Consider the following 14,369-nt stretch of genomic DNA (forward strand, 5'->3'; position numbering starts at 1 on the left):
GATTTTCTATTGCCTTTGTACACCATGGTTCCTGTACCCTACCATCCTTTCCCTGTCTCATTGGAATGTACCTATGCAGAACACCACGCAAATATCCTCTGAACATTTGGCACATTTCTGCCGTGCATTTCCCTGAGAACATCTGTTCCCAATTTACGCTTTTAAGTTTCTACCTGATAGCTTCATATTTCCGCTTACTCCAATTAAACGTTTTCCTGACTTGCCTGCTCCTATCGCTCTCCAATGCTATGGCAAAGGAGATAGAATTGTGATCACTATCTCTAAAATGCTCTCCCACTGAGAGATCTGACACCTGACCAGGCTCATTTCCCAATACCAGATCAAGTACAGCCTCTCCTCTTGTAGGCTTATCTACATATGGTGTCAGAAAACCTTCCTGGACACACCTAACAAACTCCACCCCATCTAAACCCCTTGCTTGAGAGAGATACCAATCAATTTGGGGGAAATTAAAATCTCCCATCATGATAACCCTGTTATTATTACACCTTTCCAGAATCTGTCTCCCTATCTGCTCCTCGATGTCCCTGTTACTACTGGGTAGTCTATAAAAAACACCCAGTAGAGTTATTGACCCCTTCCTGTTTCTAACTTCCACCCACAGAGACTCAGTGGACAATCCCTGCAATACTTCCTCCTTTTCTGCAGCTGTGACGCTATCTCTGATCAACAGTGCCACACCCCCACCCCTTTTGCCTCCCTCCCTGTCCTTTCTGAAACATCTAAAGCCTGGCACTCTAAGTAGCCATTCCTGCCCCTGCACCATCCAAGTCTCTGTAATGGCCACAGCAGCATGTCTCCAAGTGCTGATTCACGCTCTAAGCTCATCCGCTTTGTTTGTGATCTCTTTCCCCTGTTTTTTTCTCCCCCAGTTGATCAATATCTTGTAATCTTAGAGACAACCTTATTCACTGTCAACTACACCAATAGTTTTGGTGTCATCTGGAAACCTATTAATTATGCCACCTGCGTTCTCAATCAAATTGTTAATACATGGGACAAATAACAAGAGGACCCAGCACTGATCCCTGCAGCACAACAGTGATTACAGATCTACAAATCTGAGAACAAACTTTCCACAACCTCCTACCACCAAGTCAATTCTATATGCAGTTTGCTAACTTGCCCTGGGTCATTCCTGCTAAGCCTAACCTTGTCAAAGGTTAGTCTATGTGGATAACCTCTACTACCCTGCCCTCATCAACCCTCTTGGTCACTTTTTCAAAAAACTCAATGAAATTTGTGAACATAATTTCCCATGTGCAAATCCATGCTAACTGTCCGTTACTAGTCCTCGACTTTTCAAAAGCAAGTGAGTCCTAGCCCTTAGAATCCCTTCCAATATCTTTTTCGCCACTTGTAGAAGTTTCACTGGCCTGTAGTTTCCTGACTTATCTCTGGTGCCCTTCCTAAGTAAGTACACAACGTTAGCTATCTAGACATCTTCCGTTACCTCAAACTTGGCCGAGAAAGATATAAAGGTATCTGCCAAAGCCCCAGCAGTTGCTTCTTTTGCTTTGTATAGCATTCTAAGCTACATCAGGTCAGGATACAGGGATTTGTCCATCTTCATGCTTTTCAGGAGCTCCCACACCTCTTCCTTTGTGATCTTGAAAGGTTCCAGGATATCTCTGCTCCACTTCCTGCACTCACGAGCTGCCATGTCCTTCATCAAGGTAAATACAGTATAGACAAGGAGTCATTTAAGACATCATCTATTTCCTGTTGTTTCATCGATGGATTACCATTCTGATCCTCAAGGGAAAGGGGAAATACTCTCTTCCTAGCTGCCTGGCTGCCCCTAATAAACACAGCATTTTGACATATTCACCTTTATCTTATCTGTCAAGATATCTCATGATCTTGTTTTCCCCTTCTAATTCCATTAAGATTTATTCCTACAGCCCTCATTCATCTCAAAGGATGTGTTTGCTCCTAGCTGCTTGTACTTGATAAATGCCTCCTTCTTTTTCCTGATGAGATCCTTAATATCCTCATTACCCAAGGCTCCTTAATCCTGCCAGTCTTGCCTTACACTAGTCCAACTCCCTCTCTCACATTTGATAACTATCCACTATAAACTATCTACTTGCCAACAGCCTCCATTGATAAAGCCCTGGTCGGTGTTTATTCATGGGCTTTCCCTGCTTTTGTGTGAATGGTGGAAATCCAAGCCTTGCAATTCACTCGGGCTATTTTTACCTGCCCCTAGTTTCACAGAAGTGTTAAATTTTCTCTAAAAACAGTAACGATCTCAAGGTACGAATTGTGTTCAATGCAACTGGCATGTGGTCATGTCCACATAACACAAAGCAGTTTGAACATATCAATCTTTGGAAAGTACGCGGCTGCGTCTCCTCCATGCAGATAATATCATTTAAGTTGGTAAATCAGTTTACTATTGTTTATGATTCTATTATTAATTAGTTTGTTATTGTCACATGTTGTATACCAATGGGGAACGTCGACTCAGACCATGAGAGGCCTGCGTCGGGCATTTTCATGCCTTGCCTTATGCCATGCCATTTCATACCAATGCACCGTGAGAAACTTAGTTTTGCCAGCCGTCCATACAGATCATTTCATCGCATCAGTGTATTGAGGTAGTAGAAGGGAAAAAAACAACAGAATGCAGAATAAAGTGTTACAGTTACAGAGAAAGTGCAGTGCAGGCAGACAATAACGTACAAGGACACAACGAGTAGATTGTGAGGCCACTAGTCTGTTTTATCTTACCAGGGAGCCGTGTAGGCCGTGGACAGGGAGGCAGGTGCCCAGAGTAGGGACAATTCCTAAAACTATTGCTTGACCAGCAGATTTGGAGTGGATTTTGTGGTGACATTCTCTGCAAAAGGTTTGGATTGTTGTGAAAGAGTCAGGAGGTCGAATCTCCTGTCTGCTCCTGTTGTCGTATCAGTGGGCCTTCAAGCGACAAGATTCCAGAGGCAAATCAAGGCATCTCTGCCTCAGAGCAAAGGCCTCCTGTTGGTAAGTCCTACCCACCGAGAGTCTCTGAGAAGCATGCAGCTGAGTCCGAGGGGCAAAAAGTTACTGGAGTCACCTTGCAAGGGTTCTGCTGCCTTTCATTGAGATGAGCCCCAGCAAGCCTGAGTGGCTGTAGAGTTGAAGGCTAGTCACCCCAACCTCCCAAGTGCCAGACCTGCGATCTGCATGCTGTAGTGAAGGACATCCTTCCAGCACCTGTACACCTCAGGTCAGGTTGTGGACAGCTTAACAACAGCTCTGAATCTTGAAGAGTTCTTCATCTTACTGGGCATGAGATCACTGTGCCTCTCCATGCAGCCCAGCATTGGCCAAGACTACCATTGTCCAGCAACCTCTCCTCCCTGCCACAGGGGAAGACCTCGGATAAATCAGCCAGGAGACAGAGCTGGGTGGCCTCTTTTAGTACTGACGAAGGGTCTCGGCCTGAAACGTCGACTGTACCTCTTCCTAGAGATGCTGCCTGGCCTGCTGCGTTCACCAGCAACTTTGATGTGTGTGGCCTATCTCACAACATTTTCAGCTGGAGTCCCTGCATCTGTTGTTCACCATCGCTCTCTCAGAGTTGGAAGGAAAATTTATTATCACTGTACTAGACATATATGTTCCTATATACTACCTTGAGAATGAGTCCAGGCATTTACTGGAAAATAAAGGAAGGCAACAGAATTCATGAAAAGACCATACATCCACAAAGACTGACAAACAACCAATGTGCCAAAGAAAGCAGATTGTGCAGATTCAAAACAATACTGCGAATGTGAGTTCTCAGCATCGGTGAAAGTGAGTCTGTAGCTCAGAGTCAGTTCAGAATTGTGGTGAGTGAAGTTATCCACACCCGTTCGGGAGGGTGATAAATGGTGAAGTTATCCACACCCGTTCGGGAGGGTGATAAGTGGTAGTCATTATCATGCTGGTGTGGGACCTCGGGCTCTTGTACCTGTTGCCCAGTAGTAGTAGCGAGAAGGGAGCTTAAGACTTTATCTCCTGGTTTGTCTGCATCGTTTAGCTTCTCTTGCAGTGCGTGGTATGATCAAAGCTCCACATCCTGGCCCATGTAAAGACCCAGAAATGTGCCACAGTGTCGCTCTCGATCCTGGTTTTCCCCTTCATGCTTTACCCCCAGGCTTCTGTACCTCTGATCGACCCAGACTCTCTCTGTTCCTGCAGATGGCCGAGGCTCCTTGCCCTGGTTAGCATTTGTCTGAATGATCTTCTGCTCCATGGCATCTGCATGCTTGATCCATTTTAAATTCCCAGCAATGTAACTTCCCTTTGACTGCCCCGTACCGGACCGGGCCGGACCGAGTACGAGAACTGAAATCCAGCTTTCGGACTGATTGAGTGAATCTTAATTTTACAATTTATGCAAGGAAATAATCTGGGCTTCAGTGTGTTTGGGGCAGTGCCGTGTGTAGCAAGGAGAAGCTCGTGAACAAATCATTTAATACAGTCCTGGGAGATAAGGCACCAAACCCAGCTCACTGCAGCCCAGAACGTATCCTATTTATACCACATGTCACAAATATCTGCACACAATTTTTGTCATAGCATGTGTGGTTTAGAAATGTACCTCAAATTATTTTGTAATCTTTGAGACCAGTAGAAAGATAATGAAACTTGAGTTTTCCTCCTTGGAGAATGATTGGGCTTGAGATCTGAAAGGCACATAAAGGTTCGAGGACTGTGAGGGTGACACAGGGGCCCAGGTTTGACCCCACCCTCTGGTGCTCTGTCTTTGAGAAGTTTGCACGCTCTCCCTGGGACCATGGAATATCCTGAGGGAACGCATCACTTCCTGCCACATCCTAAAGACATGCGTGTCGGGCAGTTAATTAACCACTGTAAATCGTCCCCTAGTGTGAGGGAACCAGAGGGATATGCGAGAGGAAGGGAATAAGATAGATAGTATGGCTCTGCTTGATGGCCTGATTGGCCTCACTCTCCACTGGAATGAGTAAATATTAATGCTGTAAAATAGCCTCTGGGTGAAAGTACCTACCAGTCAACAGTGAGGATACTGAAAGTTAAAAACAATGTCACAATAAATCTTCCAAATACATTATTAAATGCAAATATACATTACAAATCATAAGTAGCCAGATAGTATGGGATATTGATGATGAGATCAGTGTCTGGCTCTCTGGTCAGACTCCAGGATCTTCGGAAAGGGGGTATCCATGTTCCAAAATACTTTGGTTTCCATGTGTGGTATAAATGTATTTTAAATATCTAAGTGTCTTGTTCTTTTTGACAGCATTGGCTTTATGTCGGGCAGCAATATCAGACGATGCGAGAGCTCTTCACACTTTCTCCTGCCTTGTTTCAGTAACCAGAGGTTAGGATTCCGAGACAGAATGAAGATGAACAGTCCGAGGATTCAGAGTATAAGGAGCAAGCAGACGTCTGCCCCCAGCATCCAGCGCTGCCCCAGTACAGAGAACGCGACGCAGATCAGCCCCACCAAGGTGCAGAAGAGCTGGAGCTTCAACGACAGAACCCGGTTCCGAGCCTCACTCCGCCTGAAGCCCAGAGCCACGGTGGAAAGTAAGGAGCAAGGTCCCGCGATTCAATCTCACTGACATCGGTCCCTGCTGCTCCCAATCTGGGCAGCCTGCAAGGCCACTCGGGGGAGAGCTGGGTACTGCTCAGAGGGCCCGAGTGACCTGGCCCTGCTTTTACAGAGTGTGTGACAGACCGAGCTGGAGAACGAGGAAGGGCAGGAACCCCATTTCTAGAACCCATGACTTCCAACAGTACACACTTCTCATTACACACCTCCCCATGGCACATACTTTCCATTACACACTCCTCACATTACATATGACTTCTATTACACATCACCCTCATTACACATAATTCCCATTACACACACCTCTCATTACACACACCTCCCATTACACACAACTACCAATGTAACATACTATTCCCAGCACTGCATACAGCTCCAGTTATACACAACTCACAATTCTACACACAGCTCTCAACATCACACACAACACACGACATTTTATCCTAAATTCCATTGCACACAAATCCCAGGTCTGAGGTTAAATCCGGGCAATGCTTGTGTAACCCCCCTGGCCACCCTCAGGGTCGCTCGGCTCGCTGTCGTCTAGGAAAACAGCCTCAGCCCCGGCAAACTGGGTTATTCGTTTGTGTGGATGCTGTGTAAGGTACCCCACCCCGCCCAAGTAACAGACAATACACCAGATACAATTAAATGATACACAGTTTATAGATATTACTGGAACTATATAATTAAAAGAGAATAAAATATAAAAGGAAAATAAAAGGCACCACACTTATCAAAGTTCAATCTCTTCGTGCACAAACAGTTGGAGCTCAAGGACCTTCTTCTTCACCCTGCGACCCTCCTCGGACCACCTCGACCGGTCGCCTGGGACCAACAACGGTGGTCGACCAGACGCTCCACACGAGTCCGTCTCCGTCTCCTGGCCGAACGTCCTGCTCGGGGTCCGACCCCGTTAGCAGACATCACAGCACCTCGTCCATCCTCTGTCTCGCTCTCCTGCCTTCTGCCCCAAAACCCCACGCATACAGTATCTTCAAATAAACCAAAACCATAACAACTATCCCAATTGGTTAATAGCACTCTCTTATCACATTCTAAAGCTAAAACAAACTGCTAGCACAAACTTTCTCAGCGTTTAACACAACAAAGCCGCATTCCCCAGATTAACATAACAAAGATGCCATTTTACTTACCCTCCGCGGTAACATAAAAGTCGAAACCCCCTTACACTTGTTTGTGGCATTTTGTACCAAGAATTGAAAGGGCTGGGAATACCAATGCCTACTGAGAGTAGTTACATGTTAAAGGACAGAGATGTCACATAAAGAGATGAAGGCCAGAGAAACAAGACGTGGCAGAAAATGTTGGAGACTCTCAACACATCTGGAAGCATCAGTGGGCAGAGAAACAGAGCTTATTTTCAGGCCAAAGGCCTATCGTCAGAGAGTATGATAGACAGCCTTTGACCTGAAGCATTAATTTTGCCCTCTCTTCACGGATGCTGCCTGACCTGCTGAATGCTTCCAGCATTTTCTGTTATTGTGAATCCGATTTCCACAGGGAGGGGCCAGGACGGACATTATCATCTTCCCGGTGCACTGCTGAAGTGCCTCTCCATCCTTGGCATGGAATTAAACTGCTTCACGCACGGCCATTTCACAGCCACTAGCCAAGCCGGCTGATTGAGGTTCACGCAGTGAGGTCCCCAGTCAGAGCGACTAACACAACCCTCAAGCACCAGCAGCCTCTGCTGTTGGAGGTCAGTGAGGGGCCTGGCCAGCTCCAGCTGTCCAAAGGTCACTAATTCCCCAATTCTGAGGAAATCATGAGGTGCCCTGCTGGTGCAGCACCAGCCTGTAATCAGACCTGATACCTGACAGGTACGCAGAACTATGAGGGGTACAGATTAGGTAAATGCAAGCAGGCTTTTTCCACAGAGGTTGGGCGAGACTAGAAGTCATGGGTTAAGGGTGAAAGGTGAAATATTTCAGGGAACATGAGGAGAACCTCTTCACTCAGAGGGTGGTAACAGTGCGGAACGATCTGCCAGTAGAAGTGGTATGTGTGGTTTCCATTCTAGCATTTATGAGAAACTTGGATAGGTTGAGGTGCAGGTCGATGAGACAGGACAGAATAATTGTTCAGCATGGACTAGAGGGGCCAAAGGGCCTGTTTCTGGGCTGTGGTGCTCCATCACTCTATGACCTACAGTGCGTCAGAAGTACTTTCCCAACAAGCCCTCAAACCGTTGCCCAAAGGTAGGAACAAGAGCCATTCCCTGGCATTGCCCAGAAGTAGCTCTGTGCTGGGGGGGAGGGTGTGGGTGGGTGGGGAGGGGGTCCAGACTCACTGTGATATTTGCCCTGCCCCGGAAACATGGGCTGGCCGAATCTAACAACCCGATCGTTGGTTTTTGACTGCAGCCGAGAACCTGGGAGACGACAGCTACGACGAGAAGGCCTTTCACTGTGACATCAGCATGGAAGATGCCAAGCCAATTGTGAAAACACTGATCCGGGCCGTCAGGTTAGTGCGGTCGGGGGGACGGGACATACAGGAGGGGATTGTGCTTCCATAAAAATAAGTTTTTCCCAGCCAAGGAGCCATCTGATCGATGTCAGATGCTGTTTTAGCCTCGTGGAGTAGAGTCTTGAAGTCATTCTACTCCAAAACAGGCCTTTCGGCCCACTGATTCTGTGCTGGCCATCAACCATCTATTCTCACTAATCCCAATTTGTTCTCCTGCATTCCTATCAACTCCATCACCCCTACCCCACCATACCACTCTCCCACACACTAAGGGCAATCTGCAGCAACCGATTAGCCCTCCGACCCGCGCGCCTTTGGGATGCGGTGGGAGACCAGAACGCGGTGGGGGGACCCTCACAGTTGCGGGGAGAGTGTGAGAACTCCACGCAGACAACAGCCCGAGATCAGGATCGGTTCCAGACCTCTGCAGCAGTGAGGCAGTGGCTGCACCACTGTGATGCCCCAGATTGTCCAGGGTGGGAGAAGAAGCCCCCAAAGCACGGTGTTGAGGGGAATGACCTCTGTGTCGTGTGGAAGACTGCTGGGGTGGAATTAATATCCAAATGGGAGACAGGTGCATGAGACATAGAGGGGCAGCTCGCTAGCGCAGTGGTTAGCACAACGCTTTAGGGTACAGGCAACCCGGGTTCAATTCCCGCCACTGCCTGTAAGGAGTTTGTACATCCTCCCCGTGACCGCGTGGGTTTCCTCTGGGTGCTCTGGTTTCCTCCCACAGTCTAAAGCTGTACCAGTTGGTCACTGTAAATTGTCCCCGGATTAGACTCGGGTTAAATCGGGGATTTCTGGGCAGTGTGGGTCAAAGGGCCGGTAGGGTCTCTTCTACACTGTACCGCAATAAATCAATAAACAGACTGTACAGCAACCAGCTGTAAGATCGGGAATTAGTCTCTGTAAGGAGTTTGACTTTGTCCCTGTGACTGAATGAGGCGATCAATCCTCCCACATTCCAAAGACACATGCTGAGGATCGGAGAGTTATGGGCATGCCATATGGGCTCCAGGGGCATGTTGGCGTTTGCAGGCAGCCCCGGCACAAACCTCACTGATTTGATTTGCAGGCAGCCCCGGCAGAAACCTCGCTGATTTTATTTGCCGGCAGTCCTGACACAATCCTAACTGATTTAATTTGAGTACAGACCCACCCTCCCTGTGTTACACTGAACCTGACAACAGACCCACCCTCCCGGTGTTACACTGACTCTGAGTACAGACCCATCCTCCTGTGTTACACTGATCCTGAGTACAAACCCAACCTCCCTGTGTTACACTGACCCTGAGTACAGACCCACCCTCCCTGTGCTACACTGACCCTGAGTACAGACCCACACTCCCTGTACTACACTGACCCTGAGAACAGCCCCACCCTCCCTCTGTTACACTGACCCTGAGTACAGACAAACCCTCCCTGTGCTACACTGACTCTGAGTACAGACCAACCCTCCCTATGTTACACTGACCCTGAGTACAGACCCACCCCTCCCTGTGCTACACTGACCCTGAGTAGAGACCAACCCTCCCTGTGTTACACTGACCCTGAGTACAGACCTCACCCTCCCTGTGCTGCACTGACCCTGAGTACAGACCCACCCTCCCTGTGTAACACTGATCCTGAGTACAGTCCCACCCTCCCTGTGTTACACCGACCCTGAGTACAGACCCACCCTCCCTGTGATACACTGACCCGGAGTACAGTCCCACCCTCTCTTTTCTAAACTGACCCTGAGTACAGACCCACCATCCCTATCTTACACTGACCCTGAGTACAGACCCATCCCTCCCTGTGCCTACACTGACCCTCAGTAGAGACCAACCCTCCCTGTGTTACAGTGACCCTGAGTACAGACCCACCCTCACTTTGTTACACTGACCCTGAGTACCGTCCCATCCTCCCTGTGTTACACCGACCCTGAGTACACACTCACCCTCCCTGTGCTGCACTGACCCTGAGTACAGACCTCACCCTCCCTGTCTTTCACTGTCCCTAAGTACAGACCCACCCTGCCTGTACTACAGTGACCCTGAGTACAGACCCACTCTCCCTGTGTTACACTGACCCTGAGTACAGCCCCACCCTCCCTGTGCTACACTCACCCTAAGTACAGACCTCACCCTCCCTGTGCTGCACTGACCCTGAGTACAGACCCACCCTCCCTGTGTAATACCGACCCTGAGTACAGACCCACCCTCCCTGTGTTACACTCACCCTGAGTACAGACCTCACCCTCCCTGTGCTACAGTGACCCTGAGTACAGACCCCACCCTCCCTGTGTTACACTGACTCTGAGTACAGACCCACCCTCACTGTGTTACACTGACCCTGAGTACTGACCCACCCTCCCTGTGTTACACTGACCCTGAGTACAGACCTCACCCTCCCTGTGCTACAGTGACCCTGAGTACAGACCCCACCCTCCCTGTGCTACACTGACCCTGAGTACAGACCTCACCCTCCCTGTGCTGCACTGACCCTGAGTACAGACCCACCCTCCCTGTGTTACACTCACCCTGAGCACAGACCTCACCTTCCCTGTGCTACAGTGACCCTGAGTACAGACCCACCCTCCCTGTGTTACACTGACCCTGAGTACAGGCCCACCCTCCCTGTGCTACACTGACCCTGAGTACATACCCCACCCTCCCTGTGTTACACTGACCCTGAGTACAGACCCACTCTCCCTGTGCTACACTGACCCTGAGAACAGACCTCACCCTCCCTGTGCTGCACTGACGCTGAGTACAGACCCACCCTCCCTATGTCACACTGACCCTGAGTACAGACCCACCCTACCTGTGTTACACTCACCCTGAGTACAGACCTCACCCTCCCTGTGCTACAGTGACCCTGAGTACAGACCCCACCCTCCCTGTGTTACACTGACCCTGAGTACAGACCCACCCTCCCTGTGTTACACTGACTCTGAGTACAGACCCACCCTGCCTGTACTACAGTGACCCTGAGTACAGACCCATCCTCCCTGTGTTACACTGACTCTGAGTACAGACCCACCCTCCCTGTGCTACACTGACCCTGAGTACAGACCCACCCCTCCCTGTGCTACACTGACCCTGAGTAGAGACCAACCCTCCCTGTGTTACATTGATCCTGAGTACAGACCCACCCTCACTGTGTTACACTGACCCTGAGTACTGACCCACCCTCCCTGTGTTACACTGACCCTGAGTACACACTCACCCTCCCTGTACTACACCGACCCTGAGTACAGACTCACCCTCCCTGTGTTACACTGACCCTGAGTACAGACCCACACTCCCTGTGTAACACTGACCCTGAGTACAGACCCACCCTCCCTGTGCTACACTGACCCTGAGTACAACCCACCCTCCCTGTGTTACACTGACCCTGAGTACAGACCCACCCTCCCTGTGTTACACTGACCCTGAGTACAGACCCACCCCCCCGTGTCACACTGACCCTGAGTACAGACCCACCCTGCCTGTACTACAGTGACCCTGAGTACAGACCTCACCCTCCCTGTGCTGCACTGACCCTGAGTACAGACCCACCCTCCCTGTGTAACACTGATCCTGAGTACAGTCCCACCCTCCCTGTGTTACACCGACCCTGAGTACAGACCCACCCTCCCTGTGATACACTGACCCGGAGTACAGTCCCACCCTCTCTTTTCTAAACTGACCCTGAGTACAGACCCACCATCCCTATCTTACACTGACCCTGAGTACAGACCCATCCCTCCCTGTGCCTACACTGACCCTGAGTACAGGCCCACCCTCCCTGTGCTACACTGACCCTGAGTACATACCCCACCCTCACATTGTTACACTGACCCTGAGTACAGTCCCACCCTCCCTGTGTTACAGTGACCCTGAGTACAGACCCACCCTCACTTTGTTACACTGACCCTGAGTACCGTCCCATCCTCCCTGTGTTACACTGACCCTGAGTACACACTCACCCTCCTTGTACTACACCAACCCTGAGTACAGACCCACCCTCACTGTGTTACACTGACCCTGAGTACCGTCCCATCCTCCCTGTGTTACACCGACCCTGAGTACACACTCACCCTCCTTGTACTACACCAACCCTGAGTACAGACCCACCCTCCCTGTGTTACACTGACCCTGAGTACAGACCCACCCTCCCTGTGTTACACTGACCCTGAGTACATACCCCACCCTCCCTGTGTTACACTGACCCTGAGTACAGACCCACCCTCCCTGTGCTACACTGACCCTGAGTACAGACCTCACCCTCCCTGTGCTGCACTGACGCTGAGTACAGACCCACCCTCCCTGTGTCACACTGACCCTGAGTACAGACCCACCCTCCCTGTGTTACACTCACCCTGAGTACAGACCTCACCCTCCCTGTGCTACAGTGACCCTGAGTACAGACCCCACCCTCCCTGTGTTACACTGACCCTGAGTACAGACCCACCCTCCCTGTGTTACACTGACTCTGAGTACAGACCCACCCTGCCTGTACTACAGTGACCCTGAGTACAGACCCATCCTCCCTGTGTTACACTGACTCTGAGTACAGACCCACCCTCCCTGTGCTACACTGACCCTGAGTACAGACCCACCCCTCCCTGTGCTACACTGACCCTGAGTAGAGACCAACCCTCCCTGTGTTACATTGATCCTGAGTACAGACCCACCCTCACTGTGTTACACTGACCCTGAGTACTGACCCACCCTCCCTGTGTTACACTGACCCTGAGTACACACTCACCCTCCCTGTACTACACCGACCCTGAGTACAGACCCACCCTCCCTGTGTTACACTGACCCTGAGTACAGACCCACCCTCCCTGTGCTACACTGACCCTGAGTACAGACCCACCCTCCCTGTGTTACACTGACCCTGAGTACAGACCCACCCTCCCTGTGTTACACTGACCCTGAGTACAGACCCACCCTCCCTGTGTTACACTGACCCTGAGTACACACTCACCCTCCCTGTACTACACCGACCCTGAGTACAGACTCACCCTCCCTGTGTTACACTGACCCTGAGTACAGACCCACACTCCCTGTGTAACACTGACCCTGAGTACAGACCCACCCTCCCTGTGCTACACTGACCCTGAGTACAGACCCACCCTCCCTGTGTTACACTGACCCTGAGTACAGACCCACCCTCCCTGTGTTACACTGACCCTGAGTACAGACCCACCCTCCCTGTGTTACACTGACCCTGAGTACAGACCCACCCTGCCTGTACTACAGTGACCCTGAGTACAGACCTCACCCTCCCTGTGCTGCACTGACCCTGAGTACAGACCTCACCCTCCCTGTCTTTCACTGTCCCTGAGTACAGACCCACCCTGCCTGTACTACAGTGACCCTGAGTACAGACCCACTCTCCCTGTGTTACACTGACCCTGAGTACAGCCCCACCCTCCCTGTGCTACACTCACCCTGAGTACAGACCTCACCCTCCCTGTGCTGCACTGACCCTGAGTACAGACCCACCCTCCCTGTGTAACACTGACCCTGAGTACAGACCCACCCTCCCTGTGTTACACTGACCCTGAGTACAGACCTCACCCTCCCTGTGCTACAGTGACCATGAGTACAGACCCACCCTCCCTGTGTTACACTGACCCTGAGTACAGGCCCACCCTCCCTGTGCTACACTGACCCTGAGTACATACCCCACCCTCCCTGTGTTACACTGACCCTGAGTACAGACCCACCCTCCCTGTGCTACACTGACCCTGAGTACAGACCTCACCCTCCCTGTGCTGCACTGACGCTGAGTACAGACCCACCCTCCCTGTGTCACACTGACCCTGAGTACAGACCCACCCTCCCTGTGTTACACTCACCCTGAGTACAGACCTCACCCTCCCTGTGCTACAGTGACCCTGAGTACAGACCCCACCCTCCCTGTGTTACACTGACCCTGAGTACAGACCCACCCTCCCTGTGTTACACTGACTCTGAGTACAGACCCACCCTGCCTGTACTACAGTGACCCTGAGTACAGACCCATCCTCCCTGTGTTACACTGACTCTAAGTACAGACCCACCCTCCCTGTGCTACACTGACCCTGAGTACAGACCCACCCCACCCTGTGCTACACTGACCCTGAGTAGAGACCAACCCTCCCTGTGTTACATTGATCCTGAGTACAGACCCACCCTCACTGTGTTACACTGACCCTGAGTACAGACCCACCCTCCCTGTGTTACACTGACCCTGAGTACACACTCACCCTCCCTGTACTACACCGACCCTGAGTACAGACTCACCCTCCCTGTGTTACACT

At 50.6% G+C, this 14,369-nt stretch overlaps 1 protein-coding gene across 1 annotated transcript in view; it reads left to right on the forward strand.

The window, feature by feature from the left end:
* The window catches only part of LOC134338073 (potassium voltage-gated channel subfamily KQT member 4-like), a 224,352-nt gene that overhangs the window by 141,379 nt on the left and 68,604 nt on the right, over positions 1–14,369 (forward strand). Inside the window, exons 10-11 of the mRNA XM_063033606.1 lie at positions 5,354–5,571; positions 7,984–8,086. Coding sequence (XP_062889676.1) covers positions 5,354–5,571; positions 7,984–8,086 — 321 coding nt within the window. The remainder of the gene's footprint in view (positions 1–5,353; positions 5,572–7,983; positions 8,087–14,369) is intronic.

This window comes from Mobula hypostoma, chromosome 26 (assembly GCF_963921235.1).
Source record: "Mobula hypostoma chromosome 26, sMobHyp1.1, whole genome shotgun sequence".
NCBI lineage: Eukaryota > Metazoa > Chordata > Chondrichthyes > Myliobatiformes > Myliobatidae > Mobula > Mobula hypostoma.